The sequence below is a fragment of the Vipera berus genome (genome assembly GCF_964194415.1).
Source record: "Vipera berus genome assembly, chromosome: 1".
Taxonomy (NCBI): Eukaryota; Metazoa; Chordata; class Lepidosauria; order Squamata; family Viperidae; genus Vipera; species Vipera berus.
The window spans coordinates 284968051-284993691 of NC_138202.1; the positions used below are offsets into that span (position 1 = coordinate 284968051).

At 41.6% G+C, this 25641-nt stretch overlaps 1 protein-coding gene across 1 annotated transcript in view; it reads right to left on the minus strand.

Moving 5' to 3' along the window:
* CAPN9 (calpain 9) overlaps window positions 1-25053 on the minus strand; it is a gene marked incomplete at its 5' end in the record, with an annotated part of 44462 nt that extends 19409 nt beyond the window's left edge. Inside the window, 7 exons of the mRNA XM_081327459.1 lie at window positions 368-453; window positions 2685-2768; window positions 6039-6207; window positions 6756-6889; window positions 7734-7852; window positions 9412-9481; window positions 24841-25053. Of these exons, the coding sequence (XP_081183585.1) occupies window positions 368-453; window positions 2685-2768; window positions 6039-6207; window positions 6756-6889; window positions 7734-7852; window positions 9412-9481; window positions 24841-25053 (875 nt within the window). The remainder of the gene's footprint in view (window positions 1-367; window positions 454-2684; window positions 2769-6038; window positions 6208-6755; window positions 6890-7733; window positions 7853-9411; window positions 9482-24840) is intronic.
* Window positions 25054-25641: the final 588 nt, after the last annotated feature.

The following is a 25641-nucleotide window of genomic DNA, read 5'->3' on the forward strand; positions in this document are numbered from 1 at the left end:
GTGGGGATGCTGTGATGGTCAGAAGTGCAAGGACTAGTTGTAAGTCGCTCTTTTCAGTGCCGTTGTAACTTCAAACTTCAAACAGTTGTTAAGCAAATGATCGTAAACCAAGGACTACTTTGTTTCCTTATTTTTCTGATATAAATAAATCCCATTCTTTTGTCAGTTTTTTAAAAAATTATTTTCCTGAATTTCAGATATTTAATATTTAAACGCTTTCTCATAAACGTTGAACTTAAGGATATTTTTTATACTAATGGCAATACTGAACATTTTTTTAAAGTATGATGATTAGGTTGTTAATAATTTGGTATTCTGGATATTTTTTTTAACATGATTATAAATTCCTAGAACAGGAAATACTAACTTGTCACTCCAGGCACCATTCCATTCCACTTGACCCCATGGATTCCGAACTCGAATGAGCCTCACTGTCTGCCCTTGGTAGTTGACCTATTAAGAACCGAAGCAAGCCAAGTTGGGGAAAAAAAGTTAGAACAACTCTCCATTTCAAAAAGATTGCACTTAATCTAAATAAAATCTACTAAAAACAGTACCATAATCTTATTGTCTCAATTCTTTTGCCTGTACTGAGAGTCAAATGTACTCTACAGCCTCTGAAAGGCATAGACCAGGGGTCTCCAATCCCTGGGCCATGGCCCACTACCAGTCCCTGATCTATTTGGAACTGGGCCATGTGACAGGCGGGCTGGCATGCATGCGCATCCGCACACAGCTTAACTCGCATGAGCGGTGGGCCGGCACGCACATGCGTGCACACGCAGCTCAAGTTGCACAAGTGGTGGGCCGGTGCGCACACATGCCCACACAGCTCAACTTGCTGTTGAGCTGCTTGCACACATATGCATGAGCCAGCCTGCCACTCACATGGCCCAGTTCCCCTTCCCCTCCCCCAGCCAGGCTGCCAAGCCACAAAGGTTGAGGACCACTCGCATAGACTGTAAACAGCTATGCACATTTCTATTATACAATTTGATGGACAATAACAATGAAATTAATTTCTGATTAGCATTGTCGCTTTTAATTCATCATTGAACTGTTTGACCTTTCATTGTTAAATGAGCAGTAGAGAACCACAGGACATTTATGCATCTTCTCTCATATTAGTTGATTCTCACTTTAAAATATATTAAGAAATAGCCTTGGTGGAGCAGTGGGCTAATGCCTCCTTAAGTAACACCAGCTGCCTGCAATTAGTGCAGGTTAGCGTCCCACCAGGCTCAAGGTTGACTCAGCCTTCCATCCTTCCGAGGTAGGTAAAATGAGGACCCAGATTGTTGGGGGCAATAAGCTGACTTTATAATAATGCCGCTTGGGGGGGCCCAAAAGCCCTAATAAGCAGGCATATACATGGAATGAAGGCTACTGCTAAGCTTGTAAGCCGCCCTGAGTCTTCGGAGAAGGGCGGGATATAAATGGGATTAAAATAAAAAAAATAAATAAAGAAATGTGTGGGTGGAAAAAACAACAACAACGCAACTCACTCCATACTGCATATACATGGATGTATAAATATACACATCTCACACTCACACTCACACACACACACACAAATCACAAAACAGAATTGCTAACAGGATAAGGCAGAAAGACAGGAGGTTGAGTTGACTTGAGGACTTGCTGTTGGGAGAACATACAAGAATATAGTATAAGGGACTGCTTCTGACTACTAAGAAGATTCAGGAATGACTAATGCATCAAATCAGTGTTTCTCAACTTCTGCAACTTCAAGAAGTGTGGATTTCAAGTCCCAGAATTCCCCAACTAGCATGGGAAATTCTGGATATTGAAGTCCACACATTTTAAAGTTGTGAGTAAATGAATAAACCTTTATTATCAAAAGTACAACATGTATACAATGAGATGTGGCAGTTAGAATAATAAGAGTTGGAAGAAGCCTCTGAGGTCTTCTAATTCAACCCCCTGCTCAAGCAGGAGACCCTGGCCTATATCATTTCAGACAAATGTTTGTCCAGTCTCTTTTTGAAAGCTTTCAGTGATGGAGCACCCACAACTTCTGAAGGCAAGGTATTCCATTGGTCAATTGCTCTCACCATTAGGAAATTTCTCCATAGTTCTAGGTTGCTTCTCTCTTTGGTTAGTTTCCAAGTTGCTTCTTGTCTTGCCTTTTGGTGCTTTGGAAAATAGCTTAACTGCCTTGTCTTTGTAAGAGCCCCTCAAATATTGGAACATTGCTATCATGTCACCACTAGTCCTTCTTTTCGCTAGACTGGACGTACCGGGTTCCTGTAACTGTTCTTCAAAACATTGTGTTAAATGACTGTATAGGCCACTTGTTTTTACAAACTGCACTATGGCTTAGGCTGGAGTAGAAGCGTGTCCCCATGTGTTTTCTAATATGTATGCTGCCACATCTTACCAGCACAACAAAATATCTTCTAACACTTCTGATGCTGAGAATGGAATTAGCAAGTGTGTTCTGTTTCCAAACCTTGATTTTCTTTCCACCGAATTTGAGGTTGCCACAGCTGGGCTGCAAAAGGCAGCACCAGCAACCAACAAGGTTTTCTGCATTACTTTGCTGCCATTTAGTAGTGGTGTGGGTTTCTGCCGTTCGGATATGGTAGCTGGGATCTAACTGGGATTAGATTATTTTCTAGCTGTCCACTTTCTGGTGAGAAATAAAATAAGAAGGTGGTTACCTCATCAATATCAGTGACTGAGTATGCATGACCTTTTATGAGACCAGTTGGAGTTCGAGCTTCTGACTCTGCTGCGTTGCTGATCTAAATAATGGATTTTTTAAAAAATCAACTTTTTTGCTATAATAATAATAAACCTTTATTGTCAAAGTACAACATGTATACATTGAGATTAGCTGAGCCTCCCCCCGTGCTCTCTCCCCCCAACACACAGTGATAACAAACCCTCCATCCCACCACACCATGTGAACCAACTACACCACACACCGGCCTCCCAAGTCAATTCTGCATAAGATTATGTCCCATTTAAAAGCCTAACAGCCCACGGATAAAAGCTATTTTTCAGCTTGTTGGTATGGCTGGCTATATTCCTAAATCTCCTACCGGATGGTAGGAGAGTAAAGAGATACCGTCCAGGGTGTGAGTCATCCCTGAGAATCTTCCTCACTCTTCCAAGGCAACGAGCCCTGGCGATGTCATCCAGTGGTGTCAGGGAACAGCCCACAATGTCTTCTGCTGTGCTCACTACCCTCTGTAATACTTTCCTGTCCGCGGCTGTCAGACCAGCATACCAAACCACAATACCATACGAGAGGACGCTCTCTATAGTAGACCAGTAAAGGAGGGTCATTAGCTGTTGTTCTACCCTGTTCTTCCGCAAGACCCTAAGAAAGTGAAGCCTCTGTTGGGCCTTTCTAGCCACCTGGGTTGTGTTAACTTTCCAGGTCAGATCTTCACAGAGGTAGACTCCCAGAAATTTAAAGGAGGAAATTCTCTCTACACAGTCCTCCCCGATGTAAAGTGGGGCAGGTTCCTCCTTTTTTCTCCGGAAGTCTAACACCATCTCTTTCGTCTTGCCAATGTTTAGGTGCAAGTTGTTGTTACTACACCATATGGATAGTTTTTGTACCTCTGCCCTATATGCTATCTCATCCCCACCTGTAATAAGACCCACCACAGTTGTATCATCTGCGAACTTGATTATCGCAGTGGATGGGTCAGATGATACACAATCATAAGTGTATAAAGAGTACAGGTAGGGGCTAAGCACACAGCCCTGTGACATGCCGGTGCAAAGCTTCAGAGGGGTGGACAAAGCAGACCTGACCCTCACTGTTTGTAACTGATCCCTAAGAAAGTCTTGAATCCAATCCCAGATGGCGGGGGAGAATTTCAAGTCAGTCAGCTTCTCGATGAGAATGCTCGGCAAAATGGTGTTGAAAGCCGAGCTGTAGTCAACAAAAAGCATCCTGACATAACTTTCAGGTCTCTCGAGATGACTTGCTACAGAGTGTAAAGCAGTAGCTATGGCATCGTCTGTCGACCTATTTCCCCTGTAGGCATGTTTATCAAAGTCCAGTGGGAGGCATGTCCTAAGATGTTGGAGAACCAATCTATATTGAAATCATGCTAAGTATATGCAGGAATGTGTGGCCCTTCTTAGAAATAAGATAACCTCTGTTGTTAAAAGGACACTTAAAAATAATTATAGTGCCAGGCTATGCCCAAGTTAATACCCAGCATTGTATATACAGACTTCCACTTATCCCATTTTTCCTGTAGCATTCCCATTTCCAAATTTGTTTCGCAAGATTCCCAATCCTCAGAGCTGGTTGCGAGGCTACAGAGGAAGTTGCAGAAGAGACTCCTAATGGAAAGGCCTTACTGCAAACCATTTCTAATGCTTGGCTGTGAGAAATGAAAACTTCTGTTCCACTCTTAATCCATTGCTTCCTCCGAACCTCTCTTACTTCATAAAATCTGTGCAAGTTCCAGAGTTTTAGGGTATGATTCTGAGTTCCTTGTAGGATGAGCAAGCTCTAACTTGCGGGTGTTGTGAATCAATTTAGATGTGGATTGGATCAAGAATGGGAAATAGAAATGATTACAGTTCATTAAGAAGGAGTCAATCGGTGGAGTCAAGAAATTGTCTCACAAAGCCATGGGTGCAATTCCCCCAGATTACCAAATGTGGTTATAATGAATCATGTGATAGAAAGAGAGAAGTGATTAAATTCTTCATCCCTGAGCACTCACATTATTGTACTTATCTGAAAGAAAGACAATGAATCTAAATGTAAGATTACCTATCCTCCCAGGACGATTAGACAGAAAAAAACCCTCAGTTGCCTCCATTAATATTTTTTAGTGAATCTAAGATGACATGTCTGCCTTAAAAATTGATTATTTTTCACCCACAACAAGAGGCTCTTTAGTTCTTCTATTTGGGAAATAGCTTATTGTTGTCTGAGGAAAATTCTATGGTTATCTTTAATTCACTGTAAGGGCAAAAAGAATGAAAATGATTGACCTTCCTTACTACTTTGAGGGAACATGTTCCCTTGGTGTGCAACTCAAAGACCACAGGTGACTTTACTAGAGCGTGTGGAATACTGCTGTTACAATTGCTCATACAATAAGTCACACTAAAATAACTAGGATTTCCTACATACTAACATGGTAGGGCACAGTGTGTGTTGTTTAAATTATTGACACTTTCACATTTAGATTCAGTTAATATTAGAAAAAAATAAAATAATGGAATGAACAAAACAGCCAGAGATCTGGCTAACCTTTTGTCCTGAGTCTACATTGTCATAAAAACATTTTCTTCTTAGAATTATGTGGAAATTTGAGAAAGTGAGTTTTCAGCTTTCTTCCCAAGCAAAGCCTGTGAGAAATCAAGAGTTTCTGCCATTGGTTTCTTAAAATATCTGGAGCACAAGCAATACGGCCTCCAGGCTAAATTAAGTCATGGCTTATCCAGTTCAGCTCAGAATCTGAACACTATTGGCAGAAGGGATTAACTGAATACAAGCCTCAGTTCCATGATTTAATAAGAGAAATCCTAGGAAAGATTCTCCAGAGGGATAGGGAAAAGGAGCTGAAACTTACATCATCATTATCCACTTGTTCTTTGTTTAACATTAGGGCTAACTTGCTACTCTAATGTTTTCCAGAGGATGCCCGTTTAGGAAAGGATGATAGATGGCTGAGAATTTGGAAGAATCATGTGGAGGCTGCTGTTTTTTATGAACTGGCCCTCAATTAATCAAAGACATCACATGCTCAAGTGAAAGTGACATAACAGTATTCCAAAACACATTCCTACATATTAGGAACATTCCCTGATAATATACTCCAGAAGCAGCCATCTGAAGCTCTCCACATGCTTTGAACTAAAATTTGTATTAAGTATGACAGCTGGAATTGACTGGATCCAAAGCCACTTGAGGACACCATATTCCTGTTCTGTGCCATATTCCATGTCATATGTTCGGTTGCTTTGGGACCTAATAACCTGAGGAAATATCCTGTCAGAAAACCCAAACTCAGATTGATATTTCTACTTACATCGATAGAACAGCCCACCATTGAGCCTCTTTTAAGTGCCCTCTGTAAGAGTTCATAGAAATTTTTTGGAGCCTTTTTAACTTCAAATGTTTCTCCAACTCCTCCAGTGAAGTCTTCCATGGCTTCAATTGAACTTCCTCCTTTTAGAGCTTCATAACTTCCATTCAATCTGAGATTGTCAAAGAAATATACATGCATAAAGACAATGAGGTCATGTCCATCTTACTTCAGATATATTCAAGTGCCATGGTAAATTCCTGTTGTGGCTCACGACATGCAGAAACATCTATAGGACTTAAGTGGCATTAAAAAAAATCAAAATATCATCTACTTAAACCACTAGAAGAAAAGTGTTGTAAATAAAATTCAAGATAAGCAAAACTCTGTCATTTTGAGCAGCTTTTCCTATGACTTGTTTGGCTTCCCTTGAAATCTCTCAAATATTTTGGCTCTAACTTATTTCAGTAGATGAGCACTTTCAAACTTATTTGAAATTTCACTTTAGCCCAGGACAAAAAAAGCAAGTTAAATTTAAAATTAAAAAATTAAAAGTTAAATTTGGGCAGCATAGATAAACAAATAAACATACAAACCTTGATCAACTCAGCCTACAATCAAAACACAATATTTATAAAACTGGGATTGTAAATCCATAGATTATAAATCATGACAAATGAGGAAACAAAGGAGAAGATGAAAATCAAATAATCGGCGTACTTGGCGTAGGCTTTTTCCATCAATGCACTCCAGAATTCATTGAGGTCAGCTGAGTGCAGAAAAACCAAGCGGTCTCTGAAAGTGGGCAAGCGGTCATCGATAACAACATCCAGCCATTCATTGTACTGCCAAAACTATTTCAGTAAAGACAGATAAGACAATCATTTAATAGTGGTAATAACCAGGGGAAAAAATGAAGCAGGACCAGGAAGTTCCAACATAGCTTTAGGCCTTGGAAGTGAAGGCTACAAGAAGCTTTTAATTTTATGGATGCGATGGAACAGCACAGAGGAAGGACAGCAACACAAGCATCTCTCAGCTGCTGGTCTGAACATGGGGATGATGGGAACGGAGTCATTCCCTGCTAAAAGGGAAACAAAATCCATGCACTTGATAGATACAAAAGCTTATGATCTAAAAACACGTTGCAAGATTTATGCTCTTGTAAATGCATGAAGCAAAATTTTAAACAGCGAAGGTGGTGACTGTGGATCACCATTCCAGGAGAATGGTTCTAGTCCCCATCAGCCACGAAATCTCCATGGGCCATTTATTTTCTCTCAGCTTGACTGATCTCCCAGAATTGGTGCTGTAGGGAAAAATGGGAGGAGGGAACATTATGCACACTACCCTGAGCTCTTGAAGGATAGGCAGGATATGAATCTAATAAATAATTAGGTACGTTTCACTCTAGGCTTGATTTCTGATCTAGGTAGGCAACAAATATTGTCAGATAGTGAAGCTATTGCAATATAAATCTCAAAGAGTATTAAAGTTCAGACCTGTCAGAGATAATAAAATGGCAGGAAGTTCATGTTTCCCAGATGTGCCTGAATCACAGTTTCCAGCCACGTCAAGTAGAATTAAATATAATGGATGCCGACAGTTATAATTCAATAACATCTGGACTTCCCAGTTCCCGGGATATTCAACATTCATTTATTCATTCATTCATGCAAGGATGTGTGGAGGAGTTACCTGGAAGTGAAATATTCCGGCATAACCTGGCCCAAAATCTTGATTTAGTGGCACAACTCTGGCTAGTACTTTTTCATTAAGGGTAAGAGATGCTATAGCTGCTAACAGCCAACAATCACCTGAAAAATTGCACAGAACAATATACAGGTTATACTTTCGATCGAACATAACTAAGATAAATATTTCCCACCGAACAATTCCTGCTTGTTCTGCTTGGAACTCCTAGCTGTAATTCCTAAAGGAAATCAACCCTGACTGCTGTTTGGAAGGACAGATACTGAAGCTGAAGTTCCAATATTTTGGTCATCAAATGAGAAATGAGGACTCATTGGAGAAGACCCTGATGTTGGGAAAGATTGAAGGAAAAAGGAGAAGGCGATGGCAGAGGAGGAGATGGTTAGAGAGTGTCATTGACCCAGTGGGCCTGAATTTGGGCAAACACTGGGAGACAATGGAAGACAGGGGACCTGGCATGTCATGGTCCATGGGGTTGCAAAGAGTCAGACATGACTTAGTGACTGAACAACAACAACTTAGTTCTAATCTGGTAGCTGCACATTTCAAAGGGCATCTTAGCTCTTTTGGTGGATCTGCAATATGGAGACCTTGTATGGTATAGTTAGTAAGATGTTGGACAAGGATAGAAAGACTGATATTCCAGTCTATCATCAGCCATGGAAATTCACTGGATTAATTTGGGCCAAACCCTCCCTCTCCCTCTCTCTCTCTCTCTCAGACCAATCCACCTCAAATACTGTAAATTGTTGGGAAAATAGCCAGAGAATGTGCTACCCATGCTGTTTTGAACTCCTGAGTAAAAGATGGGATACATCAATCAATAAATGTTGCATAATATAGCAAAAAGTCAATTTGCATCTTATTTTGATTTCTATTTTCATCTTTACTACCCAGGAATGAATTCAATAAACCTTGTTCCTAGTACATTGGACTGAACTGCTAATTTCCATTATTTTGTTGTTCTTTGGGGTGGGGGGGTGTCTCCATTTTTTAAACTTCTGATTCTTCCAGTCGTCGTTGTTGCACAGGAGAGGAACTATGTTCTAAAGCAATTGCTGCACATGTAAACGCAACATGTATCTCACAAGGTGAAAAGAGCAAATTATGAAATCTGTTCAGTGTCTGCATAAGGCTTATTGCTGGATGAGGCTGTTGAAGTGCAAACATTGCCTTGGGCCTTTTAAATGGAATCCTGTATTTAGCAGATAATGAGATTAGAGGACCTCCAAGAGCCCTTTCAGTTTTAAATTTCTGGGATTCTATTAGATTGGTGTGCATGTGGTGTTGCATATGGTTTTGGCCCATAGTGGACTAACAATGTTTTTCTCACAATCAGTTGCCTCCTTTAGCCAGTCAGTTGAAGGTCTGATTTGACAAGAAGAGAGATGCATATTGGCCCTCCTTTTTCTTCCCATGCCTCCATTGCTTCAGCTAGATATCTGAAGGAGACTTTCAATACAAACGTCATTAGGTTTTTGGGAACACAAGTCAACCTGTGTTCATCTAGCCTTCAGTGCTCCAGTTGAGCACAGGGAGATTAGGGAGGTACCTGGATCCATCCACTGGGAAGCCTGCAGACATTTTACACAATGTCTTAACAGGACTACCTAACACCTTGTATCAAACAGGGCAAAAATCATTCCAGTGGAAAAATACTCACCAAGGTCTCCTTGACAAATGTCAGTTCTTGTGGCTCCTCCAAGAATAAACTGTGGGTCTTTAATGATTTCCTTGAAGAAGACAGGAAAACAAAACCAGTGACCTGATTAGAAGATAGTCTGCTGTGACCTTCTCATAATTTTACATCTCTCCGGAGGCAGTTTGACAATTAACAAATGTGAACTTTCTGTCAAAGCTGTAGTGTACAGTTTATTCAAATCTGACCTTATAGTATTATGAAATTACTGAACTAGAGCTACGTGTTCCTTCTTTGCCCAGAAAATTGAAAAAAAACAACACCTTCTCTGATGAAGATGATAAAGTAGACCACAACCTCTTCTGTTGTGATTCAGGGTCAGCCTGTGGGTTCGGCAGTTGAATCGGATGACTCAGATGAGGGGGAGGAGGGGGGTGTTGAAGAAGAACTTGCTGATGATGGCTTGGAGGCTCCGCAGAGCCCTCAGCCAGTCCCCTCTTACTTGGTGGAGACCCAGCTGTGTGAGCCTGACAGTGTGGATGAAGATGACCCACAGCTGGCCCTGTTCAAGGACACCCGACGCAGGAGGCAGTCAAGTAGGAGCAAGCAGAGAAAGGCTGTGGGACTTCTCGGAAGGAGGCAAAGAGAGGCCACGCCCTGAACTCTTATAAAGGGAGTGTTTGGGGGAGGGCTGGTTTGCTGAAAGCAACCGCTCCGATAGAGGATCAAAGCTCCGGTATCTTGTTTCATGTTTTGTTGTTTGTTTGTGTAATAAATTTGGCAGACGTATTCCAGCCTCTGCCGTTTGTACAGGGGTTGCCTTTCTGCAAGGCCGGTAGCAGGCTGGTACAGAACATATTCCTTGGTAAGCTAGAAAAAAGGTGGAATAGACAACATCACCACCAGATGGATCTGTAGCTGGCTGACAAACCGTACTCAATGAGTAGTCCTCAACGGCACTACATCCACATGGAGAGAAGTAAGCAGTGGGGTACCACAAGGTTCCGTCTTAGGCCCAGTACTCTTTAATATCTTCATTAATGACTTGGATGAGGGAATAGAAGGGGAACTCATCAGATGACATCAAACTGGCAGGAATAGCCAACACCCCAGATGACAAACTCAGGATCCAAAAAGATCTTGACAAACTTGAACAATGGGTCCTATCCAACAAAATTAGTTTCAGTGTGGAGAAAAGCAAAGTTTTACATTTAGGCAGGAAAAATCAAAGGTACAAGTACAGATTAGGCGAGACCTGGCTTAAACACAGCAACTGTGAGAGGGACCTTGGAGTCCTAGTGGATGATCACTTGACTATGAGCCAGCAGTGTGCATCAGCAGCCAAAAAAGCTAATACAATCCTGGGTTGTATAAACAGAGGCATAGAATCAAGATCACGTGAAGTATTAGTACCTCTTTATAAAACCCTAGTAAGACCACACCTGGAATACTGCAACCAATTTTGATCACCATACTATAAAAAAGATGCTTAGACTTTGAAAAAAATTCAGAGAAGAGGAATTAAAATGATCAAAGGCCTGGAGAAGAAGAAGAAGAGCTGCAGGACTTGGGTTTGGCTAGTCTAAAGGAAAGAAGAAATAGGGAAGACATGATAGCAGTATTCTAGTATTTGAGGGGCTGCCACAAAGAAGAGGGGGTCACGTTATTCACCAAAGCACCAGAGGGCAGGACAAGAAACAATGGTTGGAAACTGACCAAAGAGAAAAGCAATCTGGAATTAAGGAGAAACTTCCTGACAGTGAGGACAGTCAACCAGTGGAACAGTTTGCCTCCAGAAATCATGAGCACTCCATCATTGGAGATTTTTAAGAAGAGACTAGACAATCACCTGTCTGAGATGGTATAGCACAAATAGCAGTAATGTTACTTGGGTGACTCATGGGCCACACAAAACTGCACCTGCTACATCATTCCAAACCAATTGCAGCTTTCAGATAGTATTCAAGGGCAGCCCCATGTAGAGTGCATTGCAGTTATCCAATATGAGATAACTAAGGCATGAGTGACTACAGGGTCCAGCAATTGGGTACAATTTGCATATAAGATGGATTTGTGCAAGGGCTTCTCTGGCCATGGCTGCTACCTGGTCTTCCAGCAGGAGTCAGGAGTCCAAGAGGAATGCCAAATTCACACCAGAATTTGGTGTGATCTGGGGGGAGTGTTACCCCATCCAGAGTCAGAAATTGCAAAAAATACAAAAACCAGCAACCACTCCATCTTGCTCTGATTTAGTCACAGCCAGTTTCTCCCCCTCCAAATTTTTAACAACCTCCAGGCCCTGAAAAGCATAACTTTCCCAGAATGGGGCAGAGATCTCTCAATGTATGCGTGGGATACACTATCTCAACACAAGAATATTAAGAAAAGCATTAAAAAGTATTTAAGTGTGGTTTAAATTGTCACATTTCATTCTGCGTATTCATTACAGATAACTGAATAGAGAGAAACTGTTTCTTTTGCTCTTTCTTCCATATAAAAACAAGCAATACTTCTAAATAATATACACTCTAAGTATGATAATATTTCCCTTTGTTAAATTTAAGCACAAATTTTACTTGGTTCTATCATGGCAAGGTAAGGTTAATGCTAATCCTAGAACAGAGAAAAGTTGATAGGTTGAAATACAAAAGTTTACGAAATATATATGTTGAGTTTCCGATTACTTCCAGATCCAGCTATCAACTTACAGTATCTAAGAATGGGTGTAGTGTTCTTTTATTTCTATTTATTTTACATCGGGTGTAAGCCAGCCACTTCATATGACTCAGAGCAGTTCACAAAAGTAAAATTCCTTTGCTAATTCTTATCTAGTTTTTTTTTAAAAAAAACCTTACCTTCTCAAGGAGTAGAGTTGACAAAAGAACAGGTAGAGAAAGATATTCTTATCTCATTACCTGTTGAACATGGGAATTCAACATTTACTTACTTACCAAGATTTAGGGGCCAAGTTACCAGGAGTAACTCTAGGTATTTGATAGAAGTAGTAAACAAGTTGAAAACCTATAGAAAAACATTTTAAAAAATAAAATAAAAATCCTGTGTGTCCAGAACAACATGCTGGCCAGATCTGTTTCCAAAATGTTGAGGAGAAAAACATGGCTTAAGTCCAAAACAAACAGAAAGTGTATGTGTAAGCAACTGAGAGAAACCTTCCTGATTCACATAGGTATAAAAGAAAGGAAACACAGAACAATAAGACTTGAAAGATTCTTTTATTATAGCCACCCTCAGTAAAAATAATCTTAGCCTTGCGGTGTTGATTCTCAGTCTGGGGTTGACAATAGGAAACAACCAATGATGGGAATCAAATATGTGAACAACAGGTTCTCTGTGTGGATGCCGCTTCCGGAAGTCCATTCTGGGCTTGGACAACAAAAAATTAGCTAGCGGTTCTGCCAAAATGGTGCAAACTGGCTGAATCCCACCACTGGAAACAACCCATGCTGCACCAGAAGCCTACTCCCAAGCCTGAGAGGATGGCCACGTTTTTTAAGACTTTCAGAATTAGGACAAGAGTCAAACAAATAAATTACTTTATTGTTTCTGGCTGTACTACAACAAAACAGAGACCAATTTATAGGTCCCCAGAGCACATCCTCATCTGTGAAGTCCATATGTCCCCACCCCTCTAGTGAGTTTAAAAACATGCTTCTTTCAGCAGGCCCCAGACCAGGGTAACTTGTGAACTCCTAGGAGAAATTCTCTTTGTATTTACATGACTTTCTCTTCATGCTTGTCTATTTTTAATGGCTTTTTACAATCCAAGATGATTTCCAATTGATATCAAACTCTATGCCTAATATAGTTTTTAAATACAAGGTTATCCTAGATATCAAGGCATACCCCCCCACACAATTTAGTTAGGTATTCTTCCAAAGAGAGAAAAGTTATTTTTCAAACATGTATAAGCTTCTTGTAGCCCTTAACATGTCTTGAATTACATGTGACTTAGCAACTTGCAATCATTGTCAATGTTATCTTCAGTCATTGCCTCATCATCATGTGAAGTGTTAATGCCACTTTATAATGCCTTGGTAATGCCACACTTGGAGTACTGCATCCAGTTTTGGTCACCACAATGTAAAAAAGATGTTGAGATTCTAGAAAGAGTACAGAGAAGAGCAACAAAGGTGATTAAGGGACTGGAGGCTAAAACATATAAGGAATGGTTGCGGGAATCGGGTATGTCTAGTCTGGGGGTAGGCAACCTTGGCTCTTTTATGACTTGTGGACTTGAATACCCAGAATTCCTGAACCAGCCTTGCTGACTCAGGAATTCTGTGAGCTGAAATCCACAAGCGGTAAAAGAGCCAAGGTTGCCTACACCTGGTCTAGTCTAATGAAGAGAAGGACAAGGGGTGACATGATAGCAGTGTTCCAATGTTTCAGGGGTTGCCACAAAGAAGAGAGAGTCAAGCTATTCTCCAAAGCACCTGAAGGCAGGACAAGAACGAACGGATGGGAATTAATCAAAGAGAGAAGCAACCTTGAACTAAGGAGAAATTTGAAATTAGAACAATTAATCAGTGGAACAACCTGCCTCCAGAACCAGTGAATGCTCCAATACTGGAAGCTTTTAAGAAGAGATTGGACAACCATTTGTCTGAAATACCATAGGGTTTCCTGCGTGAGCAGGGGGTTGGACTAGAAGACTTCAAAGGTCCCTTTGAACTCTATTATTGTTATTATAGTTGTTATTATTGTTATCATAGCAGATGTCTAAGTCAAAATTTGACAAGTTTCGTGGCCTATTTCTTTCTGGGCCTCTGTTCCAATATGAACTGCTCTGCTTTGTTATATCTCTACCTATTGTCACATAGGAATAAATGAGAAGTAGGGATGTTGGCTCCAGTTCACATTCCACAAACAGATTCCCTCCAAATGTGTTTGATTAACATTTCAGCCAATATAGGTAGTGCACCAGACTGGCTAAGGCTCATGGGAAGGGTTGTCAAAACATCTAGTATAATTAAAGTGAGAAAAAGTGAACCTAGATTGTCAGACTTCATTCCAGAAATATTGGGTTTCTTTGCTGTCTAATTTGGGGTGATTGCTTTGAATACTTTTACTTCAGCTGCTTTTATAAGGATTTGAACTCTTGAATGTCAAGATTTCTTCTGTCTCCTATTCTTAAACAATGCAAATATTTTTTCCAAAAAGCTCATGTTGTTTTGTTTTTATTCTTACTTTACATTAATGTGCTGGTATATTTATTATTAATGTTGTCTCCTACTTTTCATGTATTATGTAAACCACTCTGCTAGTTTTTTTAAAAAAAGATAAACACCATTAGATAAGTTAGAAACTAAGAGTTGCCCCTCAATTATTGTTCTTGTCCAATAAATATACCTACATTTTACTTCTTTGGCTTCAGTCAGAGTTTTTTGTGCATGCAAGTATTCTGCAGTGTACTGTGTTGATATAAAACCGGTTCCAGAACTCAGAATTCAAAGAATTTGAGGATCTGAAGTCAAGTGTCACTTTCTAGCTTAGTAAAATGCAGGAAGGGGATACAGTTTTGGGGGAGTGGACCTTTTACCTCTCTCGCTGATTAACAGAAAGCTACTAGCAAATTATAGGCATGTAAATTCACCTTCTGCTTTGGATGCATGGGCGGATACATGTTGAATAGATGGCACACTTTTGTTAAAGCAGAGTTATTCTATTCCTCACTTGGTTCTTTCAGCACAGTGGATTTGTTTAAAGGTAAAGGTAAAGGTAAAGGTTCCCCCGCACATGCGTGCTAGTCGTTTCCGACTCTAGGGGCCGGTGCTCATCTCCGTTTCAAAGCTGAAGAGCCAGCGCTTGTCCGAGGACATCTCCGTGGTCATGTGGCCAGCATGACTAGACGCCAGAGGCGCCCGGAACGCTGTTACCTTCCCACCGTAGTGGTCCCTATTTTTCTACTTGCATTTTTACGTGCTTTCAAACTGCTAGGTTGGCAGAAGCTGGGAGGAGTAACAGGCGCTCACTCTGTTACATGGCACTCGGGATTCGACCCGCCAAACTGCCGACCATCTGATCGACAAGCTCAGCGTCCTAACCCACTGAGCCACCGTGTCCCTTTGGATTTGTTTACATGCCCCCTATTAAAGGAAACTACATAGTAGTTGTTGTGATTCAGGGTCAGCCTGTGGGTTCGGCAGTTGGGTCGGACGACTCAGAGGAGGAGGAGGGGGGTGTTGAAGAGCTTGCTGATGATGGCCTTGAGGCTCCGCAGAGCCCTCAGCCAGGCCCCTCCCACCTGGTCACAACAGAGACCCAGCTGTGTGAGCCTGACAGCGTGGATGAAGATGACCCACAGCTGGCCCTGTTCAAGGACGCCCGATGCAGGAGGCAGTCAATCAGGAGTAAACAGAGGAAGGCAATGGGGCACCTCGGAAGGAGGCAGAGAGAAGCCATGCCCTGAACTGTATAAAAGGGGAATGTGTGGGAGGGCTGGTTTGCTGAAGGCAACCGCTTGAATAGTTCCTGTTTCATAGCTCCTGTTTCATGGTTGGTGTCTGTTTTATGTTAATAAATTTGGCAGGCTTTATTCCAGCCTCTTGCCATTTGTAAAGGGGTTGTCCCTGCTTTTTCTGCAGGGCCGGTAGCAGGCTGGTACAGAACAGTAGTCTGTCGCTTCCCCACAAGTGTCTTATGTTACGCTATAAAAATACAAAATTACCATTGCCAAAGAATTCCTTCTTTATCCTGAGCTTTGTGGTTTTGATGTTGTAATTTGAGCAGCAGTTGAACGCAGGGGCCTAAACCATTCCACTGGGCTGGCCACGTTTCCAGTGTTACAATATTCTGTGGGTGAATCAATGCATCCATCTATCACAGAAAGTGCAAAACCTGAGAGCTGAATAAGATGGTGGGGATGGTGACAACGTGTCTTTTGTTCTCACTACTCATGACACAGTGGAAAGACAGAGATGTTGGTAACCAGATCATCCACTCTGAGATATTTCCTCTGAAACATGTGAAATGTTTGTGATGTGGAAGAGGGGAGAAAGGAAAGGAACAGGCAGGTTATTACCCAACACTGAATTTTTAAACTGCCCATAGTTATTGCAAGCCTTGCAATCTCAATAACCACCTTTTGACGCCAGTCATCATTTCCAAATGTCATCATAAGTGACTTCCTGAACATTTCTCTGGAAGGAGGTTTTGCTATAGAAGCATGTTCCTCTGTTAGCTTCTGTCTGCAGAAACATATCTGGCATTTTCAATCTTGCTTTTTCTGTCCTCTGTCGTTGCTTGTCATGTCAACGGCGGCTTCTGAATAGATAATTTCAACAGGGTTTTAAAAAAAAAATCAGCAGCATGCTTGGCCTGTTAAAAAGCAGCCTTTTTCCACAAGTTGTCTCTTCATGTCCCATAATTGGATTTCATTCCCCACAGTTCTAAGTTAACCTAGTAGAGATTGTGGGAATTGTACAATATACAGTATATGAAAAGTATGAAATTGGGAAAACCTGGAGGTAATTATTTAAGGAAAGGATTATATGGTGCAAGTGGAATTGCTGCTTTATTGTATTAAAATAAGTTTAATTGATCAGGAAATTATTGTTTTCAAACTGAACATGTTATCTTTTTCTTTTACTAGTCAGTATAACACAAGCAGCCTAACATACTGTCAGCTGGTAAAAAATGGGTGCTGTTATTTCAAGACTTTCAGGTAGGACTGAATCCACGGGTCCATTTCCCCACTTTTATATATATAAAAAAAGCAGCTTCATTTGACTTGATATGACTTTCAAAAGGCATTTGGACTCAGTTTGAGAAGACTGTTCATATCCAAATGCACAGTGGATAGAAGCAAATTCACTCAACCTCACAAACTGTCCCTTGTCCGCCTTTCTTACCCCATCATCAATAGGACAAAAGGCATCATTTTTTATGGAGAGTTGGCATCTCCTCTATGCTGACAATCTTAGCTTGGCTGCTGAGAGACCAGCACAAGTTCAACAGGTAGCATCAACCAGTTTTTTGGTGCTGAAAACTGGGCATTTTATTTTATCCTTCCTGTACATTTAATTATCCATGGAAATCCTATGGTCCACACACACACCCTCCACAAGTTTTCAGATCTCCCTGAAAGCACATAAAAACCATGGCACACACTAGCCTCTCCATAAAAGATACCCTCCAGATCTTTCTGCTTCCCAGAACAGGCATTATTCTCTGTGGGTCAGTCATCCAGAAAACAGTTTTAAATATAGTTGAAATGCTTGTTGAAAAGGGATGGATAGATGAAAGATGGATAGATAGATAGATAAAGTGCTTTTTTTGTAAAAAAAAAAAAAAGGTGCCGGAACTCACACACGTCATACAACCCACCTTGCCTACCCTACAAGGTTCCATCCAAAAAAAGGTGCTGGAACTCCGTTCTGGGCATTCTATGACAAAAAAAGCCCTGGATAGATAGATAGATGAGAGAATACATTGAGATAGAATATGACTTCCTACTCTGTAGGTAACTCTCTAGTTTGAGTAGTTTTACACACGGTTTACGTGCCCTGGCCCTACTGAGCCCACAAAGTGTCCAAAATCTTTGCAGTAAGTGTGATCAGAGGAGCCCTGCAACCTGCAATGGAATCCTGACTAGTAAGGATGATAATTGGAGGTTATAATTAGTGGAAGAAGATTGGGCTGTCTCCACTGGCTACATGCAACAAGAAACAGGTTGATCCTGCTCTCTCATTTTGGACACCCTTTTACTTTGGCCAGGTGAGCTCTGCTCATGATGTGGCTTTTTGTTGGGGGGGGGCAAATCATGCTAAAATTAGTTGTATGCAGTGCTTTTTTGTAAGAAAAATGGTGCCGGAACTCACATCTTGTTAATCTTTTATTTTAAAAAAATTATATATTCAGTTCTTAGCAGGACCGGTGGTTGAGAAGTAATTAGTATTTTTTTTTCATTTTAAAATTCGGGGTCACACTTTTTACACTAAAAGTGTAAAAAAGATGTTCAATTCACCAACAATTTTTTAAAATAAAGAAATTACCTTTCGTACGTAGTCAGTAATTGTACACACACCCACACGTCAGTTGTGTAATGAAACATAACAGTAGCCGTCCGCCATAAGCACTCAGCGCGTGCTCACGCAACCAATCCCAAGCCAAGCAGCGCCATCACAACCAGCGCAGAGAAAGTACGCATGCATCGGACTCAACACACAAGCAGCCCGCGTGAACCATTTTAATGATTTTGCCTGCCGACCTGCTATGCTCGACAGGGCGATTCAAGTCCACGTGGACCAAACATCAAATTTTCAAATTACTTTTAAAACTTGGAAAATTCATCGAAAAAAGGTGCCAGAACTCTTTTCCGGTGCGTTCTATGGCAAAAAAAGCACTGGTTACACATGATGGTTTTAAACTTTGCATACAACCCAGAGTCACTGCATTGAGATGAGTGGGTTTATAAATCATTTAAATAAATACATAAATAAGCAAATCCTGTACTGATTGCTAAAATTGCTTTCTTTCCTTTACCCTGACTTCCCTTCCTATACTCATCTATGAGTTGCTGTTTTGGTATACCAAACTGTTCTCTGCGTAGGTCTGCATTCCTGGAACATCTACTAGCGTACGGTAAATACCTACTTGTCAGGTGTACTTTAAAACTTTATATAAATGCATTAGTGACATGAACATTAATTTATTAATTAAGAAAGCAACCATTTGAAAGCACTGCATTCAAAAACTTGCTCTTCAACCTCTTATTTTAGAAGCTGTCTTGTCTGGGATACGAGACAGAATCCTTTTACCATATTCCCTAAGAGATCTAAGGTTATTTAGCTTCCATTAAGGACAGATGTAGCACCTTATGAACTGAATTAAACTGTTTGCTTTAGTATGAAATGCAGCCTTGAGCCTGCATTAATCGCAGCACTTTGATAGCGGCAGCACCAAACCAGGATGTGTTCTGCCAAGGCTGCATTAGGTGGGCAGATGGCCTCATTTTACAGATCTTACCTACAGGTAGTCCTCATCTTACAATCACAATTTCTGTTGATAAGTGAGACATTTGTTAAGTGAATTTTGCCCCATTTTACCACCTTTTTTGCCACAGTTGTGAATTGCTGCAGTTGTCACATTAGTGACACGGTTGTTAAATAAATCTGGCTTCCCCATTGACTTTGCTTGCCAGAAAGTCTCAAAAAGTGGTCACATAAACCCGCCCCCCCCCCCAGAACACTGTAACTGTCATAAAAATGAGTGAGTTACCAACCATCTGAATTTTGATCATGTGAGCACAGGGATGCTGCAACGGTCATAAGGGTGAAAAACAGTCATAAGTCACTTTTATCAGTGCTGTTTTAACTTCGAGTGGTCACTAAATAAACTGTTGTAAGTCAAGGACCACCTGTATTTTTGTATCACAGTCATGCTGCATCCCCTTTACCAAAGAACAGTTGGTGATATGCCCAGTAGAAAAATCTGATAATTTGAGGATAGAATAGAATAGAATAGAATGGAATGGAATGGAATGGAATGGAATGGAATGGAATGGAATGGAATGGAATGGAATAGAATAGGACCTTGGAGGTCTTCTAATCAACCTATACCAGTGGTGGTGAACCTATGGCACACGTGCCAGAGGCGGCATGTAGAGCCCTCTCTCTGGGCACACGCGCTGTCGCCCCAGCACAGATTTTGCCAGAGTAGCTCCTTCAGTGGTAGCGAGGCCTGTGGGGTGATGGCGGTTGTACAGGGCCTCCGTATTTCGGTGAAGGCGACCAAGCTGGAGCCCATGGAAGTGGAAGAGGGTGAGCTGTTTCTTCAGACTGAGCCCCCACTACCCTCTTGCCTGTGTTAGGGCATCAGCAGAGGAACTAGCCGTACTGGTGGGGGACTCACTGAGGGAGCTGCTGCTGGTAATGGAGCCAGGGAAACGGGCCGGGGGGGGAAAGCTGCCTGTGCTGCTGCCATGAGGCAAAGACAGTGGGGGAAGGGAGATCGGACCCATGTGCCCCGCTTCCTGGTATCCTGCTGCACCCATGATGCATTGCCGAAATCATCCGCAGCACCAGTGGGGTGGCGTGAGAGGCTGCAACAGGATACCAGGAAGTGGGCACGTGGGTCTGATCCCTCTTTCCCCACCAGCTTCACCTCATGGCAGAAGCACTGGCAGCTGCCCCCCAACCTTTTCACTCTGCTTCTGAGCCCTCTTCGCAGTTCTGCCCACACAGCCACCGAAGAGGCAGGTGGAGTGCCTCTGCCAATGTAGAACTGGAGAAATTGCCCCACCCACCACTGTCCAGATGCCCCCGCTTCCCAAACCATTTCTTTTCTGACCTTCTTTCTTCATCACATGCCTCCCCCCTCCCCTACTCCACCTGTTGCTGGAGGGCTGGCCTGGTATTCACAGTGGGCTGTGGGGCCCCAGAGTGCACTGGTTGAGAGGCCGGCAGGCTGTGGCTGATGATGGACACCGTCAGCCCGTGTGCGCTCGCTGACCTCTGGTGTTAAGGTGGCCCCTGCCTCGCCTTGCCTTGCCCCATGGCAGTGGCACCCCACCCTGCCCCCTGCCTCTCCTCACCCTGCAGGATGAGCCTCCTGTCCACTTCCCCACCCTCCAGAGACCCCCTGGATCTCCCCCAACCCTGCCCGGCCCCCACAGGCGTCCCTCCCCACGAGCAACATCAAAGTGGCCACGCCCACCCAGTCTGCCGTGGCCACCGCAGCCACGCCCACCCAGCAATAAATAAGTGGCTTTTGGGTTACAGTTTGGGCACTCGGTCTCTGAAAGGTTCGCCATCACTGTGCTACACTGACTCCCAGTTGCTTTCCAGGTGCACAATTCAAAATGATAGTTATCACTTTTAAAGTCCTACATAGCACTGGGTCAGGTTACTTGTAGACCGTCTCTCTTTGAGGCCCATTGGCTCATCCTACTACTGGTAGGATAGGGTGGGTGCATCCAAGGTCCCCTCCCTTAAATGTTGCCACCTTATGGGACCTTGGAAACATCCCTTCTCAGCCCTTTGGAACCTGAGATCTGAGAGATTCCTAAACTTTTAGCCTTCCAGAAGGTCTCAAATACCTGGCATTTTCCCCAAGCATTGGGCTAGGATGAACTGGGAGGCTGTTTGATTGGTGCCTGGCAGTGGAGGAAGGGAACCTTTGTTTTTAGGGATGCTTTTATAGATCATTAGTCACTAAAGTCATTATATGAGTTGGGTGGTTATATCAGTCCAGTAAGTAAATAAGCAAACTAAAATGTATGACAGTAATTCAAGTCAAATTTTTTGTTTGCCCAACTCCTATAAAGTGATTCACAAGGAAGTAAAAATATTCCATAAATAGAGTTTTAAACAATACAGTACATTCAAATAAAATACATCATCACTGACAATATTCTTGGAGGTTTTTTTATTATGGTTGTTAAAAGTGTGATTCAAAGGTTTTTAATTTTTGTACCTAGAAGAATTACAAGCCATGAATCAAAAGTAATTTATTTACTGAACATAGCACAGATTTACTCATGTAAGCGTATAGAGTAAGAAATCACTTTGGTGTATTAATTAGGTTTATAAGAGTGTATTTTTCAAAAGTTGCCATTTAGGTAAGATGTCCTTTTATTATAAATCATAGGGAGAATAAGACTGTGTTCTGAATCCAAATTGTACCTGATGGGAAGGAGAAAATCAAATACCTTTTCACTACAAGTTGCGATGACCCCTTGGAGAAATAGTTATTTTATTCATCTGTATTAGGAATTCAGACTGAATGACCCTATTGCCATTATATTCTCACAGTATTCCTGTTTACAATTCAAGGTGCTGGTTGTCACCTTTAAAGCCCTATATGGCTTAGGACCAAGTTGCCTGAGGGACCATCTTTTTCCAAGAGTCTCTACCCATCTAATTCAATCCAGCAAACTGGGCATGTTGCATATCCTGTCAGCCAAAGAGTGTCAACTGAAAGGAACTAGAAGGCAGCCTTTTTCTGCTGTAGCCCCTTACAGAATATTTTCTCCTCAGAGATTAGAATGGCCTCAATCCTGTTGCCTTTTCACAAGGCTTTTAAAACTTGGCTGTGAACCCAGTCCTGTGTAAAGGCCCGGTTACTTGGCTTTACTTTTAGTTGATTAATCATTTTGGCTGCTCACTGTATTTATTTTCTGAATATTTTTTTTACTATTTATTTTTTTAATTGTTTTATAATTGTAAGCCACCCAGAGTCACTTGGTTGAGCTGGGCGCTCTAGAAATTGAATGACTTTAATGACTTAATGAATGAATACAAAGAGATTTGGGGATTGATTCAAGATAAGGGTTGTAAGCATTAGGACTCGGAGGAATTTCCATTTTGAAGTTCTTCACAGACCTTAGAAGGAACACCTTACACAGAAAGCATGATACATGAAACAGTAGGTTGGTGGGCTAACTGCAACCAAATATGCACCCAATAAAACTACATTCTAGTGTAAAAGTAGTTATGCTCATTAAGCGAGCTAGCAGACATTTGAAATGCCAGTTGGGCATTACTACTGGAGAAGAGAGTTGCTCCTTGGTAGCATGACAACATTGTTCCTCCATCATCCTTCAACTGGATAGTTAGGACTGCAGAAAAAACAATTGCAACCAGCCTGCCTTCCATAGAAGACCAGTATATTGTGCAGGTCAGAAGAAGGGCTGAGAAAATATCTACAGACCCCTCACATCCTGGACATAAACTCTTTCAACTCCTCCCCTTGGGACACCACTATAGGGCATTGCATGCCAAAACAACTAGATACAGGGACAGTAGTTTTTCCCAATGCCATCTCTCTGCTGATCACCTAATCCTCACAGCACTTTCTTATGCCTAAGCTTATTTAGCCATGTTGTATGGCTGAAGTATTAATATTCTTTCCATCTTCTTTACTACCCCCTCTTATTGGTATCATTATCATGATTAACACTGAGAGCTTTTACACCAGAGACAAATTCCTTGTGTGTCTAGTCACCTTTGGCCAAATAAATTATTCTATTCTATTCTATTCTATTCTATTCTATTCTATTCTATTCTATTCTATTCTATTCTATTCTATTCTATTCTATTCTATTCTATTCTATTCTATTCTATTCTATTCTATTCTATTCTATTCTATTCTATTCTTATTCTTATTCTTATTCTTATCCATTCCATTCTTTCTTTTTGGGTCTTTTTGCACCCCAGGTAAATGAAAATCAGGTAATAGCCAAAGAGGATAATGAAAGACAGTGAATTATGGAGCAGAAATAAATGAAATGTGACAATTGCATTAGACTGGCTTTTATTCATGCATGCCCGGGTTTCTCCCCCCCTCTACCTCTTGATACTTTCTTGAGCATTTGCAGATACAGTCAATGCCATTTTCATCCAAAATTCATAACCACTGCCAGGAAAACTCAAATTCTGCACTTTATCTTATGTGGGTCAATCTGATCCAAAAACAAAATAACAGGGCATCTTCAATAAGAACACAGAGCGTACATTTAGCCAGAAGAGAGGGTTGGAGGGGAAAAGGGCAAGGGGAAACCCAGGAGTCCTGTAGTAAAGCAAATTGTGAGCCACTCAAGAAACATTAGCCTCCTGATGGAGCTAGTGAAACTGACGTCTCTGATATTGGCCAAATGTAATACCAGTTGGAAGTCCTTTTGGACTTTTTGCGGGAAGTTAAAAGAAATTAAATCATGACATATGAATTTAATGAGTAGTGATATTTATAGATTATTTTAAAAATGGATGTTACATTGTAATTATAAAGCAAGAGCTGAACTCAAGTTTTATCTGTATCTGCTCTTCAAGAAGTCAGAAGTCATTCTTTTCTTTTCTTTTTGCATATCTTTGTTTCTGCCTTAATGTTTTTTATTTTATTGCACTTTCTTTAGTCTGTCTTCTCTCTCCTGACCATTAGGCTTTTGTTAGTTTTCTCCTTTAAACTTTTTAATAAAATTTAATAATAAAAAAAGAAACATCAGCCACTTCTTCTGAAATGTATGATATATTACATGTTTCCCAATCAGCCTGAGGGAGAGACGTTTTTTCTGATTTTGTACAAATTTCAGCGCAAAGAAAATGCATTCTTGATTTAAACTTAAAGGTAAAGGTAAAGGTTCCCCCGCACATGCGTGCTAGTCGTTTCCAACTCTAGGGGCCAGTGCTCATCTCCGTTTCAAAGCCGAAGAGCCAGCGCTTGTCTGAGGACGTCTCTGTGGTCATGTGGCTGGCATGACTAGATGCCAAAGGCGCACGGAACGCTGTTACCTTCCCACCGTAGTGGTCCCTATTTTTCTACTTGCATTTTTATGTGCTTTCGAACTGCCAGGTTGGCAGAAGCTGGGACAAGTAACAGGCGCTCACTCTGTTACGTGGCACTCGAGATTCGACCCACCAAACTGCTGACCTTCTGATCGACAAGCTCAGTGTCCTAACCCACTGAGCCACCGCATCCCTTGTGATTTAAACTTACCCCTGGTCTTTTCCACACAAAAGGGACCGGCGGTTTCTCACTGTAGAACAGGGAAGAGTCATTGGCTGGGAAATCACAGTCTTCAAAGAGGGTCCCCTTCTGCTGACATTCAAGCTTCAGTTCCTGGTAGGTTTGGCCACTGGAGTGTGTGGCACAAGCATTTTGGGGCAGAGGAGGAGCCCGTGTGCTGGTGTCCCGGTGGGTATAAGGCATGGCTCTGCTTCTATCTGAGAAGAAGAGGAAGTGAATAGCTAAAGGGGAAATTCTACAAATTCTACAAATGGCTACCATGAAAATGACAGCAAAAAAGAGAGAGAGCAAATCGCATTGCCTTTACAAGAATACCTTTACCTGCAGGAAAGAGTTTAGAGGGGAGAAAACTACCTTTCTTCTTTCCTAAATGGCAGCTTCACAACCTTGCACACTGATGTTTAAAAAAGCAACACCCAGAGAATAAACAATAAACTTGTTTGGCTTCTTCATGTTACCGATTACCTGCCCTCTGGTATAAGTCATACAGAGGGTGGTTGAGAAAGTAGTTGGGGACTGACCAGGTAGTAGGGAATCTGCTGCCACCAGGAAGGGAAGGGCTGAAAGCTAAAGGGAAGCATGGGGCCTTCCTTTGCTGCAGGGCTGAATCTGAAAAATGTTGCGGGGCAGGAAGACCTCATGGCATACATATCCATGCCTTTCTTGCAGCTTTTTGTTTTCTGTCAGATGCACCATCTAGAGGAATCTATGGCAGAAACAGCTCACCAGCATCAGAAAATATGGTTCTGGACTAAGTATGATGCACATTTG